This window comes from Dioscorea cayenensis, unplaced genomic scaffold (assembly GCF_009730915.1).
Source record: "Dioscorea cayenensis subsp. rotundata cultivar TDr96_F1 unplaced genomic scaffold, TDr96_F1_v2_PseudoChromosome.rev07_lg8_w22 25.fasta BLBR01001937.1, whole genome shotgun sequence".
Lineage (NCBI taxonomy): Eukaryota > Viridiplantae > Streptophyta > Magnoliopsida > Dioscoreales > Dioscoreaceae > Dioscorea > Dioscorea cayenensis.
The window spans coordinates 1-26827 of NW_024088328.1; the positions used below are offsets into that span (position 1 = coordinate 1).

The 26827-nt window shown below is 35.8% G+C and overlaps 3 protein-coding genes across 3 annotated transcripts; all 3 read right to left on the reverse strand.

The window, feature by feature from the left end:
* Positions 1–16995: 16995 nt before the first annotated feature.
* Positions 16996–17961, reverse strand: LOC120257197 (aspartic proteinase CDR1-like). Its single transcript, XM_039264767.1, has one exon. The coding sequence runs from the start codon at positions 17959–17961 to the stop codon at positions 16996–16998; it is 966 nt and encodes a 321-aa protein (XP_039120701.1).
* Positions 17962–21565: 3604 nt separating this feature from the next.
* Positions 21566–22129, reverse strand: LOC120257198 (pectinesterase inhibitor 12-like). The gene has a single exon (XM_039264768.1). It carries the CDS (start codon positions 22127–22129, stop codon positions 21566–21568), a length of 564 nt encoding a protein of 187 aa, XP_039120702.1.
* A 3497-nt stretch (positions 22130–25626) lies between these two features.
* On the reverse strand, positions 25627–26193 carry LOC120257199 (putative invertase inhibitor). The gene has a single exon (XM_039264770.1). It carries the CDS (start codon positions 26191–26193, stop codon positions 25627–25629), a length of 567 nt encoding a protein of 188 aa, XP_039120704.1.
* Positions 26194–26827: the final 634 nt, after the last annotated feature.

Genomic DNA, 26827 nt, shown 5'->3' on the forward strand with positions numbered 1-26827 from the left:
GCTAGGGTGGTGGACTACATTCGGTGAAAGCAGAAAGTGCTAGCAGTGAAGTCTCACTCGGTGATTGGAGAAAATCTTTTTAAGCGATTATAAAAATTTGGTGATTTTTCGATTTTTTATCTTAATTTCAGTATAAAATCTGATATTTGAACATATAAAAGTGTATATTTGGACATGTAAAAGTGTGGAGTGTGAGTGTGTTTGAGTGGTTAATGGGTTTATCTATAAAGTTTGGGATTTTTTGATCCACCCAAGTTCAAATCCCACTTGGTGCATTTTTCACATTTTATTTTTTAGTTTAAAAATTACTATTATTTCAAAATTTTAGTAAAATAAATCTTATATACAAATTTTGCATTTTTTCACATTTTATTTTTAAATTTAAAAATTATTATTATTTCAAAATTTTAATAAAATAAATGTTATATACAAATTTTAGTAATTTAAAAAAAGTTTGAATTGATCATGAGGCCTAACATATATACATATATATTATAATATCACTAGTATATCTTTAGAGTGAAACAATAAAAATTTTTATAAACAATAGTTTAGTTGTTTGTAGTGAGGATGATCGATTTCACCAGTATTTATCTAAATTTGAGATGTATTAACATTATAGTTGAATTATTGAAAATCTCATATATTTTCTATCGGTAATAATAAAATTTTTAAATTATAATTTATATTTTTTTAATATGTATATTCAAATTTTTGGTTATATTAAGCACATTATTACTCCATTTAAAAATAATTTTTGTTAGATTATTTTTACTTTTTTTATTTTTTTGTTTTTGTCTCTAGGTTTATTTTTCTCTATCATCAAGTACTAGTTCTGTCCCTGACTACATTGTCTTCTCTTATCTACAAGATGAATGTGTCACTGACTCACTAACAGCAACTGAGTTTGCTGCTTAGCAACCCTCATGTCCTTGTCGCATTAATATTTTATTTTCTTAGCAACCATGTCCTTGTCAGCAAATATTAATGCGACAAGGACATGAGGTTTAAAAAAAAGCAAATATTAATGCGACAAGGACATGAGGTTGTTATTTCTCCTAATCATATGGTTTATAGTCTCTTTTGTGTTTTGTTTATACAAATGTTACAGGTGGTTCGCTTTTACTGGTGTTAGTCGCTGGAAACCTTCACATGTGCCCAAACTAATTTGTTTGACAAAATTTTATATTCCAAATTAAGGCTCAGACAATGATAGAAGAGATCTTTGTTATTTTCGCCAACTTGTGTCACTGCAGGCATCTTCAAATAACTCCAATTGTATTATGACCAAATGAATTTGTTTGACATAGTTTTAGATTTCAAGGGCTTAAGGGCTCAGACAATAATAGAAGAGAGCTTTGGTATCAAATTAATTTCTTTAGCAAGAGTATTTATTACAAATGAATTTTCCATGACTTATGACCAACTTGTATCACTGCAGGCATCTTCAAATATTTCCACATATAATATGGTAAAAAAAATTCACAAGTTGTGGCCAGTTATCAGCCTGTCTCCATATATATAGTGAATTTGATTTCTCAATTTTTAAATTGACAAAAAAATAAAATATTAACTGCTATTAGTTTTCAGAAATATAAATAAGTCACATGATGAATTCAAACTAACAATCATTTTACAAGGATAAATTTTAAAATGTAAAACAACATAGAGTGAATTTGAATTTATAGTTATTGTTGGGTTGTGCTAGTTTAATATATTTGTGGTTTATTTATTTAAAATAAAAGTAAGTGAAATTGAATCTTTGAATGAGAAACAGTAACTAAAGTAACAATGGAGGTTATAAGGTGCTCTTTTTTGGCCACAAAAGCAGAATGATTGAGATTTAATTTGTTTCTTTGTATTAATATTCTTAAAATCTAGTTGGTTTGTTTGTCTATATTTGACTTGCAAACATAATAACATAAGAAGAGCAACATGGGAAGTCATGTCATTGACTGGAAAAGCTTTAATTAGGGCCCCTCATGATCTCTCGAATGTGAGTCAGAAGGAAGTTTTAATAGTCGGACCAGGTAGCACGTGCAGACTTTTTCGTTTGGACAAAGACTGACAAGAAATTAAAGCTTCCTTTTGAGATGTATACATACATACATATATATATATATATATATAATAACCCGGTCCATCTGGAGTTCAGTTGAAGGAATAAGATAAAGTTTAACAACCAACTTCACCACCGGGCAGCATGTATTTAAATTAAAGTTTACAGCAAAGTAAAAAAAAAAAAAAAATTCTTGGTATTGAATAGATGCGAATTCGTCAACCATGCATGCATCTTTTCGTGGCATATCATGAAGAAAATATACGTGGAAATAGCAAACTGTCTTTGTGGCATATTAATATGAAGAAAATATATGTGCAAATAGCAAAGTCAATACCCGTCCCAGCGTGTTTCATTTTTTCTTTCATGTCTTGTTTTTGCTCACTGTTATCCTCATTTCTGATGAGGATTTCAGTATGTTATTTACTTTTAGCCTTTTTTTGTTCGTAGCATTTTCTGTTGTACTCCTCTGCTCTCTTCTTTTTTTAATAAATTGATAGTTTATCTATTTTATTCAAAAAAAAAAAGCAAACACGGTTGTGGTTGGTGATATAATTAATCATCTTGTAATTAAAGAGAAGCCAATTTAGTCCACGATGCTTCTCTTAGTAGTATTTATCATCAATGGGCATGACAAAAATTTCTCCTTTTTAAAAATTTTATTATTTTACAATTTTTATTTTTGATTTTTTGTTTGGTAGACAAAGATCTTCCGTCATGGAGAATAAAGAATCATATATTATTATATTTTATTTTAATATAAAATAAAATAATTTAAAAATAAAGGATAACATTATTTTTTTTTTTGGTCAAACCAAAATTGTAATATATTTATTAGCTCAAACTTTACAGAAACATGGACAATCATAACAATGTAATGATTCTCCAAACAACCTTTACCACTCAACTTGAAACAACCAAAAGAAAACAAGACACCAAATAGCTACACAACTCAGCCATTCACACCAGGATAACAGAGTAAATCAAAACTCTCTTTCCTCCTAAACAACAGAGTAAATCAAAGCTCTCTTCCCTCCTTAACATTCAGTACCTCATTTCATTCATCAACTTATTCAAACCATCGATTCAAAATCACATTTCCAACATCTTGATTTTTAGAGACATGCCCCAAGCATTTCCACCAGGATAACATTATTTTATTTTTATAATAAAGGCTTATTATTATATTTTTATCAATATTTTGTTTTAAAAAAAGCAATAAATTGTGAAATATATTTAATATAATTATTAAAAATAAACTGTAATGAAAACATAATTATATATTAAAATAAGTAACTATATACATAATTATTTTTATTACTATTAATAATATTTAATTGTGCATTTGTAATTAATTAAATTTAATGTTGAATCAAGGTGGGATAACTTCACAAAAGGTGTTTAATTACTCCCTCCGCTCCTCTTTATCTGTCATAAACCCATGTTACTTTTTATTGTTATTTTCTATTATCAAGAAGCATTTATTATTTTTTTCCCAAAACTACCCTAATATTTTATTTAATTCTCTCCTTGAAATTAAATATGAGAGAAATATGAAGATATAAATTAGGGGTAATTTTGGAAAGATAACAAACTTTTTATAAAAATTTGTGAAATAACTAAAATTATTGGTATGTGAGATTTAGTTATTGAACGGAGGGAGTATATCATAAAAATACATCCAACCAAACACATATTTTCAAAATCAAAATTTATAAATCTTTCCAAATAAATATAAAAATCTTGAAATTCAGCATTTTCAAATACCGTCAATTAAACACTAAATTTGACTCTTCTACATTTTTAACTCCAGAATTTATAAATATATTGTAATTGAAAATCTACTATATTTTCAACTACATCTAACTAAAAGCTATATTAGTTAATTTCTCTGTTTGTTCTCTTTTATATATTGGTGCATCTAGAATGACATAATATATATATATATATATATTGCCAAACATCAACAGTGCTTCTTGAGAGGGTGCATATCTGGCTCTCATGCATATTTTTATCATTATCTTGTTATTTATAACATATTTTATACTCATTCACAATGTTCCAAAACCGTTTATTCCATGATTCCGTCACTCTTGAAAGTTCCCGTTCAATTGCGGGTATTAAAAAATTTGAGTTCATGCAGTTTGACTGATAGCTGTTAATTAATTAATTAGCTATTCGGTCATGTCATTTGTCTATATTTTTTAATTATAAAAATTTAGTCTAATATTTGTATGTAACTCAGGGCAGGCCCACCAATGGACATTTCCAAAAGTTGAGTGGCCTTCATATTCACCTAGCACTCTTTATGGTTAAACCAGATAACCACATGAAAAAATAACAATTTACCCATAAAAAAACAAACTATTATTTATTTATTTATTTATCTTTGGCAGTGAACAAGTCTTTTATCAATTGCTTGTTCGTGATCATCTCCTCCATTCATTAGAGTTTTTCTATTGATGTTTACTTGTTCATCATTTGTTGTTTGACTAAAAATCTTTGAATTAGAAAAAAAAACATACTTTTAATTATATTTATTAATTATTTAATTGTATTTTTTTATGAAGGGTTACTTCATCAAAGAGAAATGTTTTCATGAAAATTCCCTTTATTCAACTTGATTTTGACTTTGACTATATATATATGTATATCTAAAAAAATTTACTATAATTATCATTAATCAATCTAGAAAACATACCAAAATTTTGTTAGAATTGAAGGATTTTAGACGAGATAAAGTGAAGAAGCAGTGATCTGAAATTCAAAGTGTCCTCGTGTAATTAGTTTAGAAGTGAAGGATAGCTTGGTCTTTTTAAGTGTTTGAATGTTAGTTGTAACAGTTGGAAGATCGGAGGGAAGGCATTGGACGGTGATGATGTATTTGATCAAGCAGATATGACTAAAGTTCAAGGCAAGGGAGAATCCATGGATTGTGTTTATGACGAACGGCTGAGATTGAAAGATCAGGGATTTAGTATAAGTTCGAGGCATGAATCTAGTCAAACTGTGAGGTGAAGATGAGCCCGACACGTATCAATGTGACTCAGCTGGTTCATTTCATTTTGGTTACTAAACTTTGTCAGTTATATATGAATATGTTCTTCTTTAGGAATTTTTATCCGATGGTAACTATCACGGAACCAAGACATGGCTCATTGGGTTTATTATATAATCTAGGGATATATTGGTAATTATCTTAAAAGGCCTATGCCTTTTATTTTAGAAGTTATTAAATCAGGCAATCCAACAGATGAGGTTGAGCCACATCTCGGTTCTATAGTAACTATCACAGAACCAGTTCCGTGGGATCATCTCTCCTTCTTTAGAGTTATGTAATGTCTGATGATCTTAACACATAATATACTTGTATGAATTTTTCAGAGAAACAGAATTGTTTTTAATCTTTGCTTTGCTTTGCTTTGAATACAAAAGTTGTTCCTCTCGGTGTTATCTATCTATGTAGTGTTTATCAAATTTTCTATAATCATCAATAAAGAATATAATAATCTTTTGATTCTTTTCTACCTCTACTTTCTGTTGATACAAAGTGAACAAGATCATTATAAATTAATACAAGTAAATCATTTAATCTCATTGGAACTAATTTAAAATGTTTGTCTAACAGCTTTTGTTTTGCGTGTAGATCTGATATGTTGCTGCATGCATTGCAGAGAGTCTGCATGGTACAATATATACAGAAACATCAAAGAACATACATGGAAACCAGTCTTAATAATTAGAAACTAATAAAACCAGTGTTTGTGGTTGGAAAATAGCACACGTGCAGTGTAATATATTTTTCATGTAAAATATTCATCATATCTTAGATGTTTAGCAGCAGCAGCAGCAGCATATATTATATAATTTATAATTTGAGTGTTTAGTGGTGTTTTCAATGTTTAGTTGCGTGCATATAAATATGAACAATTCATATATATGGTCATTTGAATTAGGGTGTTAGATAGTATGGCTTAAGATGGTGGTAGAGCCGGGCTTCATAGTTTCTAGAAGGAGCGTTTTGAGAAAAGATGCAGACTAGGGGTTGCTTGTATGTATGTCTCTATAATATCAACATATATATGTATGTAGGTGAGTAAATATTTGAGTAAATATTTTATTAGGTCATGAGGGAGGCAGTTACTCTAAATGTAGTTAAATTAGGAATTGTTTAATTAATCATTTTCTTCTTCTTTTAAGTGCTGTACTTCTTGGTTTTCAGATTCGATTTGTGGGCCCGGCGGTGGCTACCCACACGATTGTGACTTGATATTTCAGATTCGTTAATTTTAATGAATTTATATTTCGTAAATTATTTTATTTTACTTTTTATTTTTTATTAATTAAAAAAATATAAACTTTAATTATAAATTATAAATTTAATTTAAATATAAAATTATAAATATAAATTAAAAAAATATATTAAAAAAAACAGAATTAAAAAAAAACAAGACTCAAAACAGAAAATAATGCTCCATTGGAGATTATTATCATGCACACCATTGTAGCAAAAATTAGATTTGGTGCAGGGTATTAGTTTAGGGTTGGAGTACTCCTACGTCAAATTTATAGTTTTTCTTCAAAAATTATGCTCCATTGGAGATGCCCTGACACTTTTAATGCGAACATGTTGTGTACTTGTGTAGGTTTTAGATTGAGTTGTTGTACTAATTATTTTCTTTTAAGATTCGATTTGTGGTCCCCAGTGGTGGTCCACCCACAAGTTTGTGAGCACTTAATTTGACTTGTGGTAGAGCAAAATCAATCAAGCTTACCAAATTCATGATTGATAAGTTTAGAGCATTTGGCTTTCAAAGTCAATTAAGATTTATTTATTTATTTTAAAAAAATGGGTAAACCACTTCAATTAAAACAGGAGAGTATACATCAACCTTCTACTAAACGGCAGTAGGCGGAACAAAACAAAAGTAACAAAAGGAGTAACAGCGGTAGACCACTAGGAGTGGTGCAACAAGAACCAACAAAATAACAAACCACGGAAGAAGACAAGGAGAGCAACAAAACAACAACAAATGTAAGCGAGGAGAGAAGACTCCCGTAAGACAACAACAGCTAAGCTAGCCAGGGATCTGATCAAGAACCTCCTCAGAAGACGGAGCCCCACTAGGCTCCTCCACGCGAGGTCCTAAGAATTCCAAATTACGACAGATGGTAGAAATTTAATCCTCCAGCTTGACTCTGGCACCATCTGCCACTACAGAGCACCAAGACAAGAGCATATGATCAGTTTTCAAGACAAAAGCATGTGCAGACAATATATTAGCATTAAAGATGCAGTCATTCCTAGCAACTCAAATATTCCACACAATCGCTTTCACAACTAAGTCGCCCATATCCCAACTCGATGGCCTCATTGACAAGCGCCAGGAACCCCAAATGGATTGCATAGGCATAGGTAGGTCAGGAAGATGAAGAAGCCTCACGAAATACCCCCACACCTATCTAGTGATCGGACACTGGAGAAAAAGATGATCCACTGACTTAATCGCAGAATGACACAAAACACATGTAGTTGTTGGAAACCAGTTACATCTTCTTTTCCCGAGGTTCTCTAGGGAAATGCTCTTATCTTTCCATACCAGCCAATTGAAAATGTTAATTTTCTTTGGCCAAGTATTGCGCCAAAAGAACCTAGCAATTGGGCAACACAGGCCCCCATCATTTAGGAAACTATAGAAGGATTTGACAGTGAAAACGCTATTTCCTATAAGTCGCCACCACTTGTTATCCCTAGCTTCCCCCACTGGCTCCCGGAGACGATCCCGGTATGTTGATATCTCCACGTCCTCAGAGAAAGGTGCCTCAGCTAGGAGAAAGAACAAGTCGTGAACGGAGCTATTGGGATGTAAGCTCCTTCTGAACTCCTCCGGCTAGAGATATAGGGGCTCTATTATCAAGCCATCGATCTTTCCAAACAGCATTTCGGTCCCAGAATGAATGCCATAAGAGACGCACCTTCTTAGCGCCGGAAGGCAGCTAGACACCCCTTTCCAGAAGAAAGAAATCCTTCCAGATTGCCTGGGGATCAAATTCCATCTGGAGAGACTGTAATTGAATTATACTACCTCCGCACCACACCAAGAAGGATCAGCCATAAATTTCTACCACCATTTGCCTAACAGTACCTGGTTGAAGTTAAACAAATCCAAAATACCCCAACCCCCATGGTCACGAGGTTGACAGAGGTTCTTCCAGCCGACCAACCTATATTTCGTGTAATCAATGTTCGGACCGGACCATATGAAGTCTCTTCTGATTCGATCGATATCCTTGATGACCCAGTGGGGCAATCTAAACATTGACATCCAAAAGGTTGGAAGTGCGGAGAAGACCGAGTTCATCAAAGTAAGATGACCACCTAAGGATAAGTGCTGCACTTTCCACGAAGAGAGCCTTCTCCTTACTTTACTAATAAGCACCTCCCAATCTTGTTTTCTTGGCCTTCTACCCGAAATCGTAATGCAGTAAGTAACTGGAAGTAAGGCCTTCTCGCAGCGCAAGGTTTCAGCAGTCGAAGAGTCCGGGAGCTCACCCAAGTTAATAGAGTATAGATAAGTTTTTGAAAAGTTGGTCTCAAGGCCAGACAAGCCTTCAAACAAATACAAGATAAGTTTAACAATCCCAAGGTCATCCAACCCTCCCGTGGTCAAAACCAACAAGTCAAAACCAATAGGCACCCCAACCAAAACCTTGGATCAAAGCGCATGTGAGAACATCGTACTTAACACATCTGTAACCAGGACAAATAGCAGAGGAGATAATGGATCTCCTTGTTGTAAACCCCTCTGATATCGAACGTAGCCATTTGGGGACCCATTTACAAGTATGGTCGCTTTCGATGTGAACAAAATATTCTGGATCAAACCCACCCAATGCTCTCCAAAACCCCTAGCCTTAAGCAACTCAAAGAGAAAGTCCCAATCTACAAGATGAAAAGATTTTGAGAAGTCGACTTTCAAAATGTGCCCCGGTAACTTGCGCTTGTGAATACTGGAAATTAATTCTTCAGTAGTGGAAATATTATTTAAGATACATCGACCTCGCAAAAATGCTGATCGCTCAGTGTCCACTAGAGAGCTCATGAATTTACTAAGACGCGCCGCCAACAACTTAGAAATAATTTTCAAAGAAGAATTAATGAGGCTGATGGGTCGATAATCCCTTGGAGAAGCAGGGGTCTCCACTTTAGAAATAAGAGCAATACAAGCCCAATTTATCTTTTCTAAGTTGGCACACCTGAAATAGAGATCTTCGCAAAGTAGGAAGAGGTCGGACTTAATAGTATCCCAGAATTGCTTAAAGAAATAAATAGGAAAACCGTCTGGTCCTGGGGCTTTATCCCTCCCCAATTCAAAAACCGCTCCCTTTACTTCCTCTAAGGTGAAAGGCCTTTCCAAGGGAGCCAGATCTACTGGTGTTTTGAACACAAACAACTTCTGAAAATTAACTCTAAATCTGGAGGATCGCTTAGACCCAAACTGCTGATTAAAACAGGTGGTTAAAACCCTGCCAATTTCTTATGGTTCCAAAATAGTGATACCATTCTGACAGAGACTTCGAATAAAATTTCTATTCTTACGCCCATTTGCCATTGCGTGGAAGAACTTAGTGTTCTCATCCCCCTCTTTTAACCACTACAAACGGGATCTTTGTTTCCAAATAGATCTCTTCCTGCTTACGAATTTCCCCCAAGTTGTCAAAGAGCTCCAACTCCTTACGCGACTCTGACACAGTTAAACATCGAGACTCCTTGACCAAGTCTAGGGCATCCACTTCCTACAGTAAGGCTAGTTTTCTGAGTTTAATGGAACCGAAGTTAAGCTTAGCCCATTCCTCTGGCAACTCTGATGAACTTCCTGTTGCTCGGAAGAGAAACGGATACTAGTTATTCCAGTGACAACTCTTTAGTCAAAGGACGAGGATACGCGAGAAAAATATTTTTTACATTAAATCTAAACCTCCGTGGATATTGTGGTATATTTGTAAATAATGGCTTTACATTCTTGTGAATAATCTTGAGCAAGAACCCATTTTTGTGGTGTACAATTTATAGGAGAGAGAGAGAACGGTCAACAATTGCACGGCCACGATCTTTGGACGTTAGAGAAGGGTTGTAGTATGGAGAGCGAGATGAGTCTCTCTGAATGAGATCTATGCACATTAATAATGCACGGGCAAATTAAATATATATTAGACAGCTAGTTAGCAAAGCAAAGCAAAACATAATATTTTTTTAATTAATTAATACATTTGGACAATTTTTTTATTTGTTTAAATTACTGATTTATTACTTAATTTTAAAAGAAATGGAAAACTCTAAAATAAAAATTAAATTATTCCAAAAATGATTTGACATTAATTTGTGACTGTCATGATGGAGAAGAGTTTTCTAATTCCTATTATCTATCTATTTGGGTAAAATGCAGATAATGTACGTAACAAACCCAATAAATAAATAAAAGTAGTGCAATATATATAGAGAGAGATATAAAGTAATTAAATAGAAAAGAAGAAGAAGAAGAAGAGGTACGTAACGGTAGTAGCTAGTCTAGAATTTGGAACAATTAGCAGGAGCCATGGAAAGCACATAATTGTTGAGATCATAGCCAACGTGCATGTTCTGCTGCGCTACGTTACCAAGAACGGAAATGCCCACCTGGTTCTTGTCTTGCAAGGCCAAGCATAGTACATTATCGGAGACGTAGATGAACGCCTCGCATGGGAGTCAAGATTACTCGATGCCCCATCATGGGAGGCGGCTTATCGAAGGTGAAAGTGATGTCCGGAAGGGATAGGGTGGATCTTTGATAGAGTGGGAATAACAAAAGTGAAAAAAATAGTTTTGAGGATCATTAGTTCGGGTGAGATTGACCATTTTGGACGAGTCATCGATCAATTTTTTTCAACGGGATGTCTGGTATGAAGCTGATGGTCGTGCCCGAGTCGACTATGATATTTGTATCAAGAGATTCATTTGGAATGCTATCTTGTAGGAAATATACTACTGAATAGCATGCAAATACTATAAACAAGAATTATAAACCTATAATACAAAATCACAGTGATATAATAATTCAAAATAATAGTTAGAAATTTTCAGCCTGGGGTAGGCGTGCGGAAGCACTGCCCTAACGCTGAATTGGCCTCCCTCGTGCAGGATTTTTTTGGCCTCACTCCAAGCGCAGGATACACTAACCCGGGAAGGAAGTTCTCTCGTAGCCTAGCACGTTTGGCGTCGAGATATCCCAAGCGCACCCACAAGATTCAGGCAAAGAACCACAGAATGAGAACAGAATAATTGGGTTTTCCAGGCGCGCAAAAAACACACCCGGTTCCAGGCACGCAAAAAAGCACACCCGGAAGAAAGAGAATATGAGAGAAGAAGTAAGCAAGTGTGTGTTTTTGGTTCATGGTTTAGGCATGTATTTATAGCAAAGAATTCTTTAGCAACTCTCTCCACTAGGCAATGTGGGACTAAAGGTTTGAGTGTAAAACATGTGGGACCCACAGGACCCACATCTAACAATCCCCCACTACACTCATAACCTAAGTACGACCAACAATGATAGCAGATGCAACAACGATTTTGGGAAGATAATCAATTAAAAATATATGATCAAAAGAATAAGAGATGAATCGCCTGAACCTTGGGTTTTCACTTGATCAAGCCAAGGTGTCTTTGAAGACTTGAACCTCAACTTTTCATTAGAGTTTCCAACTGATAGAGACAGTAGTGAACTGAGTTCTTGAACTACAACTCCTTGAATCAGAATTCAACTTTAATGATGATCTTGTGATTGCTCTTGGATAAACGGGGTTGGCGCGTTATTGGCCATGCGCTCGATATCATTTCATGGAGATTATTAGAGAGTTAGCCCGCTGACTCTCATAGCTGCAGCCTGACAGCTATCTCCAGATAGGTGAGATCTCCAGAGATATTTGTAGTCTAATATCTCGCTTAACCAGCATTTGATCTCATTAAGAGCTATGCTCAACCTTTACACCACTACATGAGAGCACACGTCATAGGAATGGGGTTAAAAGTACATATCTCAAATATGCATACAGTGCTCTCCCAGTCAACCAATCAATAGCTTCCCCTTGAACTTCTATCCTGGGATCTCCATTCAAAGAAGTAGGGTCACTATTGTTATTGACCTTTATGGGCTTAGCCCCCATTCCCTCGACGCCTCGGCTATCATTTGTCTCGATAAGCCTTTTAGTCGAGCAATCTGCTAGATTTAGCTCGACTTTATGTAATCAATGCTCACAACGTTGTGCTTGAGATGTCTCAAAGCCCGACTTGTGGCGGATCCGCATATGCCTGTTCATTTTATTATTAGTACTTTCACGTTTGCACAGTTCAATAGCAGATTTAGAATTACAATGTATAGCAATAGGAGGCATAGGAGAACACATAACAGGAATCTCAGAAAGTAAATTTCTAATCCACTCAGCCTCTGTACATGTAGAATCAAGCGCAATCAATTCAGCTTCCATGGTGCTCCTAGCATTGAGCTTCTCCTTAGCAGATTTCCATTGGATAGCTCCCCCACCAAGTAAAAATACTTGGCCTGAGGTTGATTTAAGATCTACCGAGTCGAGATATCCGGTTGGCATCGTGTATCCCTCTACCACACTAGGGAATCCGAGTACCTCGGTCCAAAAAGTCATAGAACCTTTTAGGAATCTGAGAACCCTCTCAAGAGCAAACCAATGTTCTTGATTTGGGTTACTGGTATATCTACTCAGTCTAGATACGGAATACGCGATGTCAGGTCTAGTTCTGTTCGATAGATACATCAGAGATCCTATGATCTGAGCATAGAGATCCTGATTTACAGGTTCACCTTTGTTTTTCTTAAGGTGTACACTGGGGTCAAAAGGTGTAGCAACAGATTTGCAATCCAGATATCCGTATTTCTCCAACACTTTCTCAGTGTAATGAGATTGGGATAATGTGATGCCATATACTGATCTCGTAAGCTTGATTCCTAGGATAACATTAGCTTCTCCTAGATCTTTCATATCAAACTTACTGCTCAGAAAGTTCTTGACATCACAGACAAGATTAAGATCAGAAGCAAAGATAAGCAAATCATCAACATACAAGCACACAATAACACATTTGCCATCTACTAATTTACTGTAAACACACCTGTCATAGTTGTTTACAACAAATCCATAAGAGATGATTGTAGAGTCAAACTTGGCATGCCACTGCTTTGGGGCTTGCTTCAGTCCATAAAGAGATTTTACAAGTTTGCAGACCTTGTGCTCTTGTCCAGGGATAACAAAGCCTTCAGGTTGCTCCATGTAAATTTCTTCCTCTAAATCACCATTTAAGAAAGCAGTCTTTACATCCATTTGATGGATTTCAAGACTGAAAGCAGAGGCTAGTGCTATAAGGATCCTAATGGTGGTGGTGCGAGCAACTGGTGAGTAGGTGTCAAAGTAATCAAGTCCCTCTTTCTGTTTGAACCCTTTTGCAACTAACCTGGCCTTGAACTTTTCAATGGATCCATCGGGTCTCAGCTTCTTCCTGAAGACCCATTTACAGCTAAAGGTTTACTCCCAAGAGCGGGGAAGTAAGTATCCGGTGTGGTTACTCATGATTGAGTGGTACTCATCATCTACGACTTATTTCGAAAAAGCGAATCAACGAAGCCATAGCCTCTTGATAAGTGGTAGGAGTATCCTCAATCATGAAGGTGACAAAATCATCACCTAGGTTCCTTTCCACTCTACCTCTTTTGCTTCTTCTAGGTTCTGTGCAGGGATAGGAACTGATCCAGAAGTAGAGCTAGAGGTCAGAGGTACAGAAGGACTGGGATTGGAGGCTGATCTCAAAGGGAAGATGTTCTCAAAGTAGACAGCATCTCTAGCTTCAATGATGGTGTTTCTAGTTATTTCACTCATCTCTGAGTTAATAACTAGGAATCTTCCAACATTGCTATCTAGAGCATACCCTACAAACACTGCATCTAAGGTTTTAGGGCCTATCTTCCGGGTTCTAAGATCAGGGATCTTAACCTTAGCTAGACACCCCCACACTTTGAAGTAGTTGAGCTGTGGGGCTCTTCCTTTCCAAAGTTCATAGGGTGTTGTGCTACGGTCCTTAAAAGGAATCCTATTCAGGATAAAACAAGCTGAGAGCAAAGCCTCCCCCCACAAGTTCTCGGGTACACCAGAACTTAATAGCATGGCATTTACCATGTCCATCAATGTCCTGTTTTTCCTTTCAGCAACCCCATTGGACTCAGGAGTGTAAGGAGCAGTAAACTCATGCACAATCCCATTCTGTTCACAGAATGAAGACATAGCATTAGAAGTATACTCTCCACCTCTATCAGATCTAAGAACCTTAACGGTCTTGCCTAGCTGATTCTCAGCTTCGGCTTTGAAAATCATGAACTTGCTAAGGGCTTCATCTTTGGATTTGATCAGATAGGTATAGTAGAATCGGGAATGATCATCGATAAAGGTAATGAAATAACGGTTTCCCGCTCTGGTAGGAGGTCTACAAGAATCACAAATGTCACTGTGGATCAAATCAAGAACTTCAGAATTACGGTGAATGCGAGGAAATGGTTTCTTGGGTAATTTGGCTTGAACACAGATTTGACATTTAGAAACTTGATCAATCTTGGATTTAGGAATTAGTTCAAGGTTCATCAACCTTCTAATGGATCCAAAGTTTATATGACCCAATTTTCCATGCCAAACATCAGAAGATTCAATATTTAAGACAACAGAAGAAGAAGAAAGATAATCAGAACTTTCATTGATAGATAAATTAGAAGGTTCACATACATTGAGCTTGAACAGACCACCAGATACAAAACCTTTACCAACAAAAAGATTACTCCTGGAGATTACAAGACGGTTTGACTCAAGTACAATCTTATAACCAGACTGAATCAAAAGGGAACCACTGATAAGATTTTTCCTAATGTCGGGTACATGCTTTGAGCGTCTAACGAGGTGAGAACTTTCCCAGATGTCATCTTCAAATCAATCCGTCCTCTCCCTAACACGTGTGCTACTGAGCCATTTCCAAGAGTTACACATCCTCCACTTGAGACCTGATAAGTGGAGAACCAGAAACGGTCAGCGCAAACATGGACGTTAGCACCAGAGTCAAGGAACCACTCTAGGTTTTGACAAGTCAAATTGACAGAAGGAATGAAAGATACTGACCTAAAGAATGTCCCAGAGGAAGGTTCACCCATCTCAAGTACATTTACTTGCGGTTTGGGTGGACCGGAGTTTTGCTGACAGGTTCAGTCTTACGGAAGAAGCAATCACGAGCAACATGGTTTGTCCTACCACAAACAAAACAGTGTTTAGGACTTTTCTCATAAGGTTTAGAAGCAGAAGATTTGGGTTGCTGAGAGGTTTGAGAACGAGAATGGGTTGGCTTGCCCTTGGCCTTAAAGGATTTCCCTTTAGGTGAAAACTGGCGACCTCTATCAGAAGAGTGGGTATTCCTAGAGCTTTTAGAGCTATTAGGGCTATCACTATGTTCAGCTAGATAAACCCGGCCTTTATGAGGATCTACACCCTTAGAGAAGATTCGGTTGGCTTCCTCAATTCTAATGGTGTTGTAAACTCCTACAAGGTCCAAGGAATCAATCTTGTGTCTAAGTCCATTTGCAAAGCCTGACCAAGAAGGTGGTAGCTTGTTCAGGAGAATGGACACAATGTGGCTCTCATTGTACACAGTACCACACTTCTCTATGGCACTAAGGTAGTCCTGAAAGGTGTGAATCTGTTCTCCCATCTCTACTCCGTCTACCATCTTGTAGTTTTCAAATTCTATGCTCAGGTGGCTAATCCTAGTAGCATTATCAGGGCCATACTCCTTTTCTAAGGCACTCCATATATCCTTAGCAGTCTTATAATCAAAGTATTTGTCATAAAGACGATCAGAAAGAATGCTAAGAATTCTATGGTGGCAGTGGAAATCGATCTCTTCAGGAGTTTTACTATGAGCTAAGGAGCTAGATGTTTGGTCTACAGTCGAGATGGATAATCGGCGAAGTCCACTAGGATCAAGATCAGAGGAATCAGAATCAGAGGATAGAGTAAGAGCTGTGGATACTCCTAAGGTGTACAACCAAAATTCAGCCTGATGTTTCCACCTCCTAAAGTTCACCTTACCGTCAAACTTGACAGGTTTACACGAAGTATCAGATTGTGCATCCATGTGTGTGTAATGTACGTTAATCAAGTTCAAGGTCTACTAATGTGACACAAGCAAGTTTTGATGTGCAGAAATTGATTTGCAGAAATACAATACTGTAGAACTATATGTACAAAAATATAATATACAGGATGTCTATGTATAAAGTACAGTCTATAGTATTATACGTACAAAATATAATATTGCAGAATATGTTTACAAAATACAGAAATATATATGCGGCTAAACAGTTTATGTATAAGACCCAATTCAGCGTTAGAATGTAGGAAATATACTACTGAATAGCATGCAAATACTATAAACAAGAATTGTAAACCTATAATACAAAATCACGATGATATAATAATTCAAAAATAATAGTTAGAAATTTCCACTGAGGGTAGGCGTGGGAAGCATCGCCTCTAGTTTGAATTGGCCTCCCTCAGTCTGAGGATTTTTGGCCTCACTCCAAGCGCAGGATACACTAACCCGGGAAGGAAATTCTCTCGTAGCCTAGCACGTTTGGCGTCGAGATATCCCAAGCGCACCCACAAGATTCAGGCAAAGAACCACAGAATGAGAACAGAATAATTGGGTTTTCGAGCGGCAAAAAAACACATCCGCGTTCAGAACGCATAAAGCACACGGGAAGAAAGAGAATATGAGAGAAGAAGTAAGCAAGTGTGTTTTTGGTTCATGGTTTGAGCGTGTATTTATAGCGAGGAATTCTTTAGACTCTCTCCACTAGGCAATGTGGGACTAAAGGTTTGAGTGTAAAACATGTGGGACCCACAGGACCCACATCCAACATATCTTTCCCTACAGCGATGGACTGGAGCTTGACAACGTAGAAGGTAACAGAACGGCGGACCATGGGAATGGTGATAAAGCCAGGGTCATTGACAAGTGCGTTATCGCCGAAGTTGAGAGTTGAAGTGGTGTTCTCGGTGTATGGAGCCAAACAGTAAGAGAATTTTCCATGAATGGAGGAGTCCAACTGCCTCACTAGTGACGCACCTCCACTTCCCAGACCGATCAGCCCGTCTACATTCGGCTCGAATGAACCCGCGCTGGCGCTGTCATGAGAACAGCCGAAGGCTATTCCGGGGATGGAGGAGGAGGAGGAGGAGGCGTTCCCCTGCTGTTTCTCGTTTGAGCCGGAAGAGAATGTGAATGTGTCCCTAGAGAGGTTCCCAGTCGTTAAAGAACCGTCGGCGTATTTGTACACGTAGTTGCATTGGTTATTGAGGCAGATTGGGGTTGGGATTGCAAGACAAATGTCATCTTTGCATGAAACTGAGCCTTTGAAGGTGGATGATTTGCTGGGATCGAAAATGGGATCAGTTTGATTATAGCACTGGTCGCAAGGTTTGCACTGGACCCATACTAGGTCACTGCCAGTGTCGGCGATGGCCACCATCTTGACTGGTGGTGTGCCGATCTCCAACTCCATGAGATAGTCACCATTGTTTGGGATCACTTTTGAGTTTATATTTGAGGGTGCTGGTGCTGATGATGGTGCTGGTGCTGATGCTGGTGCTGATGATGAAGATGATGGTGAAGAAGCAATGCTAGTATATACACCACCACCACCACCACCGCTATAACCATCACTATCATCATCATCATCGTTATAACTAGTGCCGGAGATGATGGATGAGATGTAACGAGCTCGAGATATGGAGCGCTCAATCATGGCCCTGACGCGATCTTCGGACTTGACAGACGGTTGGTAGCGTGGAGTTTCATGCTAAACCCCGAAGTACCCCCTTGAGAGCTTGCATTGCATGCATTAAAAATCCAGCAAACAGACAATAAAATTAACAATATTGAGGCAAGAAAGGACGAAGAAGAAGCCATGGTTGGAGTGCTGATACTTAATTAACTGTTTATATTGTGTACATGTGGTGGCTACTGACTAGTGCAAGTAGCCAATGGGTCTTATTTATAGTACGTGATCAATGCTTACTTGAATCATGGAAGATTAACGAGACGTGAACTAACTAGAGATTACCATCTGGTTCTGTTTCTATGGAGATTTCACAAATATTTAATGAATTTTATCTTTTTTTTAATTAATTTAAAATTATTATCTCACAATAATTCATAATTTATCAATGGATAAATTATTTATTTTTTCTAAAAATAATCCAGTAGATAATTACCAACGTGGATCAATTTTAATCATAGATTTATAAATTTTATTTTTTATTTATTATATAACATGGGGATAGATAGGTAATTACGTTAAAAAAAACTGTTACTTTTTATTTTAAAAATCATTAATTGACGGAATGCATTCAAATTTTTAAAAAAGTTAAGATTCAAAATTTTGCTCCTAAATATTTTTTGTTTGTTATGCATGATATACACATGATATTTTATACCCATGATATTTTATACCCAGTAAACTAATGCAAATTTATATGTCAAAGATTGTCAGTTGGAAATTTAAAAATAAATAAACGGATAAATATGAAATCGAACTTTGAAACTACGTCAAAGATAAACATAGTTTATTTTGGATAAGAGTAGGAGATACTCTACTACCTTGAAGCATGGTATTGGATATTCATGAATAACAGAATGTAAAAGATAATGAATTTCGTTAGCTATTTTTGATTTGGTTGAATAAACAATGAATTTGGGTAGCTATTTTGGATTGCTCGGAATAACCAATTTGTTAAGCACGCATTTTGTGGATTTTCTCTCTCTCTCTCTCTCTCTCTCTCATTCATTAACGCTTAATTTACAAATAAATTAAAAAAAAAACGCCCAAGTAAGTTGGAATAGATTTTTATTAAAAAAAAAATTGAAATATATCTTTTAGTTTATTCCGGTAGGATTTCTAAGGAACCCTTTTTGTAAGAATGGATTTAAATAACTTATTAATGGTGATTCTGTATTATTAAGAACAAGTCTATTTTGAATTTTTTTTTGTATATATATGTATAATTTACTCTTCGAAAATTTTTATAACAAAGTGCATCCCCCACGTTCCAACAAAATATGTCTGATGAATATATAAAATAAGTTCAAATAAAATTTGAAATATTATTTTAGTTAGTATTCATTAATTTTTTTAAAAATGGTAAATCATGAATTTATTAAAAATAAAAGGTAGAAGCTACAAGTACATAATAGATCTTGAGTATGGGTGTGGAATTAACTTCGTTGATAAGTAAAGGATGAAGCTAATTACGGACCATGCCACCTTTTAAGAAATGAATCAAGTAAAATTATCAACTCTAAAATTCTTTTGGAACATTTGAATTAAAAGAAATTATTGTATCTTTAATTTGTATGCTTTTGCCTTTCGCTCCATTATTTCTAAAACTGTTCATATGTTTTTTACTTGGTATTCTACAACTAAAGATACGGACCAATGCTTTCCAGTGATTCTATTTAATTAGACCCTTGAGCTCTCTTTTAACTTCATGAGCGCTAGATAGAGTTGTTCTCCTTCAATGGGTGGCTTCACCTCTAGTGAATGCAGTTTTTTTTTTATTTTTTATTTTTTTTTTATACTTTTTAGTTGTTTCTTTGTTCGGTTTATTTGGTTACTTTTTTAGTCTTGTTTATTTAATTTTTATTTCAACATATTTATGATTTATCCAAGGAAAAAAAAACTTCATCATAGGTACCTTCATTTAAAACACACATCCACAACACAATTAATATCAACGTATTGGTCCATTGGCAAGCCCAATAAGACAAATTTAGAAAAAAAAAATGATGTTTTTCCATTTCCATGCTGTTCGTTGTTCGACTTGTTTCTTTATTATGCCACTGAAAATTAAAATGATGACCAAATAAAATTCAGACCAATTAAAAATGTCAAAATTACCATGAACAAAATTTATTTATTTTTTAAATAGAAAATTACCTAAAATATATTATTAGAACTAATAGGTATATGAACTTCCACTTTCATTAAAAAAAAAAGAAAGAAAATAGGTGTGAACTTAGGAAGTATCATAACTGACAGATAGAATTGACAAATTCTATTTAATAAAAATAAAAATTATGAAAGATAATGATCTAAAAATTACAACGATCAATATGGTATATTTTTTGGACGTTCGAGATGGTCGTACGTAGCATGAGGAGCAAAATGAGCCTCTACATATGAACGAGATCCATGCATGCTCGCCCTAGCTATAGAATGACATTGTGCGCATAAAAGGAGATGGAGAAGCGAGTTACGTACAAGGAGAGAAGGCGAGAAGCCATGGTTGGACTTGTATTATATTGTGAGATGGTTTGAAGGCTCCGATTTGGTCATTTGTGGAAATTTGAGAGGAAGATTAATGGGTAAATATACATACTCGCCTTGCATATATGGATAATTTGGCGCCACATCATCAATGACATTGTATAACACATCCTGGTGAAACGTGGCATGGTTGAAATCGGATCTACGGCAAATGTAGTTATGCTTACCGAGAGAACGGGACCAGGTAGTCTTTCTTATGCGGCTTGGTCCTTCGACCATCAAGCTTGTCGGCCGCAAACAATCCTCCTTATGTTTAATTATATTTCCATCCGGCAGCGCAGCGACATTAACCTGAAAATTATGCTCAACCCAATCATTCATAAACTGTTTCTGAAATATCCGTCCATAATTAGGTTTAAGATTATGATATTGTTAAGTAAAAGCTATGGGATCTTTTTCCCACATAGACAGTTGACAAGTTATGTCTTCCGTGGAAGACCTGCCGTTAACCTGGAACTGACCCCAGTCCACATAATCACCCTCTTTCTCGATATACTCCTTGACATCAGAACTGCATTTCGCGGATTGTATATTCAGATGATAAACCATAGAAGAACTACAAGAATGAAGATCAAATAACTGGGATTTGTTACTTGTGTTTTCCCTTCTAACTGTATTAAAATGTGTAAATGTAGACTGCCATCTTCATGTAGTTCTATGAATTTCATGTTGCTCGGAAGAGAAACGGCTAACAGTTGTTCTAGTGCCGACTCTTTGGTCAAAGGACAACGAGATAAGTCAGGAAAATATTTTTTTGCATTATATCTAAACCTCGGTTGTTATGGCATACTTGTAAATAATAGCTTTACACTCTTGTGAATAGTCCAGAGCACCAACCTCTCCTCTTTCCTCCCTCACGCACTTGCAGTCCCTCCACCTCACTCAAAAAACATTCCAAAAATGGTGGTAAAACAGTAAATAGATAGGATCAGGCAGACTTAATTTAATTAAACCATTTTTTTTAAAGACTATATAACTAACAGATCATTAAACTTTCATATTAAAAAAAAAAAGCTAGATAACACTAATATTTGTTCTTCTCAGCAACTTCAAGGATGGCATAAGTCAGGGTGACAAGCTCAACTGAGACAATATTCATCTTAATCAACGGCGAAAGCTTTCCGGCAATCCCAAACTGCGTCTCACAAGAGATAACACTATTCATCCCTTCACGCAATGAAATCTTAGCAACATCATCATTCTTCTCATTAATGGCCACTACTGCCTTATCCCATGACGATGCCACAGAATTGTATGAGCCTTTGCAGTGTATTAAGACTGACTTGGTGACCGGGTCCGGTGACGTTCTTAAAAGGTCTTGGATGCTGGTGATGACGTTGTGGGCATGGGTGGCAGCAGCGGTGGCGGAGATGTTGGCGAAGGCCCGGGTGTCGTTGGCTACTACGAATACTAATGTACTGTTTTCGCTTATAGTGGATACACAGAACTTGTAGTCAATGTCGGAAACAATCTTTTTGGCAGCCTTGCATGTTTCTCGGACGGACACCAGAGCTCCGGCGAGATGGAGGGGGAGGGTGAGAAGCAAGAGTGAGAAGAGAGTTATGGAGATCATGGAGGAGGGTTTCATGCTTGCTAATTTGCTTAAATGTATGGTTTGAGAGATATATATGAGTTCTATATGGAGAAAGAAACAAAAGGGATGGTTCTAGCGTGACTTGTTTAATTTTGGTCAAACAACTTTGGGATAGATGAGTTGGCATCTTTGGAGGTGAGGTAATATCTTCAAGATGAGTTGGTATCTTCCGAGGTGAGGTTATATCTTCAAGATGAGTTGTCATTTTTTTGACTGATTTTATTTACAAAATTAATTTATAAATGGATAATTCTCATTTCTTTAATAGTTTTCAGATAAGGAGATAAATAAATAAGTTATCATAGATTCATATACACGAGTTGGGTTGTTTAAGCAAATTACTAATTTAGACTCTTTGGAGTTTGAGGCTAGTTTTACCGTTGGTGACTTGCGTTTAGCCTCTGGTTGTTTTTTATTTTCTTATTTCTGTATGTTCATTTTTTTATGTTTGTCTTTCTGTGGACCCCACCCATATCTGGAGCCTGTTTAAGTTACTAAACCTGTTTACTTTTCCCCTTAATCCCTTATTTTGGCTTCTTGCTATGAAGAGCTTGCGAGGTGAGGAAATTGTGGAGAAATTCCCAGATTCCGTCCCATCCTTGTCGGCTGTCAATAATGCCTCATCTCTTTGCCTTATCTCTAGCTGCCTTCCACCCTTTAGTCTCATTTTCCTCTCCACTGAAGCCTCAAGAGTGAAGAGCTTTACCGGAGCGCTGTAGCGGCAATGATCAAGCCAAGGAGGAGCTCTTCAACTCGTCAGCAACCTAGAGGTATTTGCTAAAGGTTGTCCACCTTGTTCGGGAGCTAACTTCCCTTTTCATGTATGGTTGTTGTTAGCTTGTGCTTATGTTTGCATGAGATTGATCTATTTTTTTTATTGTTGTGCTTATCCTTGCATGAAACCCCTCCCTTTATCCATGCTAGAGCACTCTTGTCTCTTGAATATTATTAGTATTTGGCCTCCAAACTACACTAAAGTTTTACTCATGGAACCACCCATATATTTATACATTTAGGTTTTAAAGATCCAAGTCTGCATGGAGTAGACATCCTAGTAAAGAGTTTCACATGCTTGTACCTACACATACGGTTGTAGAGAGTTTGTGAACATAAGGTTTTGTTCTTGCCTTTTGTTTTAGTTTACAGATTAATTGTTAAGATGGCCTGAACCTTTATTTAGCATAACTAGTTTATTGTTGACTGATTATATTACACACTTTGTTTGCCATGTTGGTCTTGTTGCATGGAAATCAAAATATTGGAAACCTCTAAGTTGTAGTCCAATGTTTAGATATCAAAGTGCTTCTCAAATAAGGTCCATGATACTTCATATTTTGCCATTTTTATGGTTGAAGATTCTAGTGTCTTGCTTAGATTCTATAACCAGTAAGCATTGTATATATGTATGCCTGCATATTGACCTTTGCAGCCTTCTAAACGTAGTATATATATATATACATATATACATATAGGTTAGTTCTGCAGCCACATACATGTGGTTTTTATGCACACATGCATGCTTTAACCTGCTGTTTGTGCTGAGAGATGTAATTCTCTCTTCATTTCTCTCACATTCTGTTCTTAAATATTACTATTCATTATACTTCTCCATGTTCATGTCTCACATCTTTGTTGTTACCACTAATTGTGGAATTGTGCTAGACTTGCTTGTAGACCCTTTCATACTATTGTTGCGTTAATTTGGAACTTAGACATAATTCAATGTCTTTATTATAGGACCACCGTGAGGCATTTATTTAGATCTCAATTGGGATTAGACTATTATCAAGTAAGTAATCTCTTGAACCCTCGTACTTAACATTTTGTTAATTTTAAATTTATTATTTATTTTATTTCATTTCTTTGAAATTTTTCTGGAAATTACTTGTGATTATTCATTGAAATTTATGTTGGGGAATGTCATCACATTTTATTACTTATATTTTAGATAAATAACCCCTAGACTTAATTAGAACATAGTGTTTTTATCTTGCCAATTTTTATGCTTGTTTATTTTCCCTTATCAACCAAATTTTTATAATAATATTTTCTTTACCATCCAATCATACAACATAATGATTTGGAATTAAAGTCTTAGGCATCCAAATAGAATTGGAGGGTTGGTAGATTTTGGGTAATTATTTATTCATTATTATTTTATCATTTTCTTTATGAGATGTTTGCTTTTAAATGGAAATTTACTTTTCATTACCTCTTAATGTGGGAGTCTGGCAAGATTTGGAAGTTGGGAATCTTTTGTGTATTTATTTATTTATTTTAATTATTTAATTGTTTTTGTTATTACATGACATTGTTTTTGGCAAAATAATTTTTGAATTCTTGTTACTATTTCTTCATAATAGTAGCTAGGTTAAGATTTGGAAAAGTTGGTATTTTCTTTTGCATTTAATTAATTGTTTAATTATTGATTTATTTACTTTATAAGATTACATGAATTTTTGGAAGATACGTGTGAAATTTCTATATTCTTGGCTTTGGAATCTGAATATTTAGGTCTCCAAATGAGCGATATGCAACCCTGACAGTGGGGGGTTAAACCTTGACCTTGTCGACAATTAATTTTGGGAAAATAATACTGCAGGTTTCAGCACTGTGTCCGTTCGGTGAAAATAATCAACGATCATCTGGTATTCAGGTCTCGAGTCACCGAGGGTAAATAAATGATTTCATTATTTTTGGCTTGGGTCCATCACTGAGGATAAACAAATGATCTTTAGCACTTACAGTGAATTTGGAGACATACTCTGGATTTTGTTATCTATGCTTTATCTTTTGGTTTTGATAATACTATTTGGTGCTCTTGATTTTTGGCACAAATTTCATATTTGAACTTTTGTTTTCGATTTGTTTTGGATTACTTACTGGGCTAGTAAGCTCAATGGATTTATTTTAAATCTCTTTTTAGATCAGGAGCGGTAGAGCCAGGGATCTTAGAAGGCTTTCAGCAGATATCTTCTTTGGAGTTATGTTTTGTCTTGTATCACTTGTATTGTTGGTAAGAAACTCCTTTGTAGGTCATTCTGTATTTCATTTGCTTTGTATTCGAGCTTGGTTGTAAACCTTAAGTTGCACTCGTATTTGATATTTCTGTCAGTTTATTTTCTATTTCCAGCCGGTGTTTAGGTTTTGAGGCCTTGCAGGTCCACTGGCCCCCGCATTGTTGGTTTGCGGCCGTTTGTCAGTGCACCGGGTTCGGGGCGTGACACTTTCCTTCAATAAATTAGTGATTTATCTATTTTTTTTAAAATAAAAAATAAAAATCACAACTTTTAATAATTTTATAACCCATCTTTTTTGCTTCTCTCATTTTAAATTAATTTTTATAACTATGATCAGCAGGTAGATATAATTTGTTTGCTACAACATTATAAAGCATTACCATTCATTTTAAGACAAGCATCACAAGATGATAAGTCTTATTAGAAATTAATACTAAAAAAAGAAAAGGGACACTTAATATAATAATTATTCTAATTAGCAAAACCAAGGATGGTGAGAGCCATGGAGGAGAGCTCAACGGAGTCATGGTTCACTTGTGTCAACGGCGACGCCTCTCCGGCCTTGCCAAACCCTGCCTCGCATTTCTTGGCTGCCTCTGTCGCTGTTTTCAACAACCCTTTTGCAGTTTCATCATGCTTAAGATTAATGGCGTCCATAGCCTCAGCCAACGTGTCAAGCATGGATTTGTACAAACTCATGCACTGTTCCAAACAGAACTTGGTGGCCGGATCCGGTGACTTACCGAGAAGGTCCTGGATGTTGAACGTGACATCGTTGTAGTGGTTGAAAGAGATCAGGGCAGCGATGCGGGCGAGGCCACGGGTGTCGGCGTCGCCACTCTTGGGATCGCTTTGGAAGGTCAAGACGCAGAAGTCATAGTTGATGACTGGGTTGGCGACCGCCGCTAATTTGCATGTGGCTTGATAGCCTTGAATGTTGGGTATGGCACCCGCGCGGGTGAGGTGTATGGTGAGGAAGAGGAGGAGAAGAGAAAGGAGAATGGTTGAGATGGTGGTGGAGGAGGAGGAGTGCTTCATGGTTTTTAGAAGAAGCGTTTTGAGGAGAGATGAAGACAAAGGGGTTGCTGTATGTGTGTCTATATATACATAATATATAATAAAAGAAGAGAAGAAAATGGAAACCAAGGAAATGGAAGGGAAAGTAAAGGAAAAGAAAGGAAGGTTAAATCAAATTTTATGGAGAGAAAATAATGGTTATTTGGTTAAGGAAGGGAAATTAAAGTAAATGATATAAAATATTATGATTTATCAATTATAACCTTAAATTACTTATTTTTATTTAAACACACATGTTATCAATATCTCAAATAAATTCATACTTTAAGTATGATTTTTTTTTTATGAATATTGAAATTATTATTGTAGAATTATGGGTATTGTATGATTCCTTTCCGTTTCAATTGTTATCATTGAGATTCATGAATACTTCGAATTATATATTTTTACCTCCTCTAAACAAAAAAAAAAAATCATTAAAGCTTTTTTATTTGGAATTGTGAGAGATCTAATTTCTATTATTTTAGTATGATTATTATAACTGCATATTTACAATATAGACGTAGTGATCAATTGTGATTTTAATTGAGTAATATTTTTTTTATTGATCAAGGAAAACACAAACAAAAAAGAAATACATGTTAATGAGTATCTG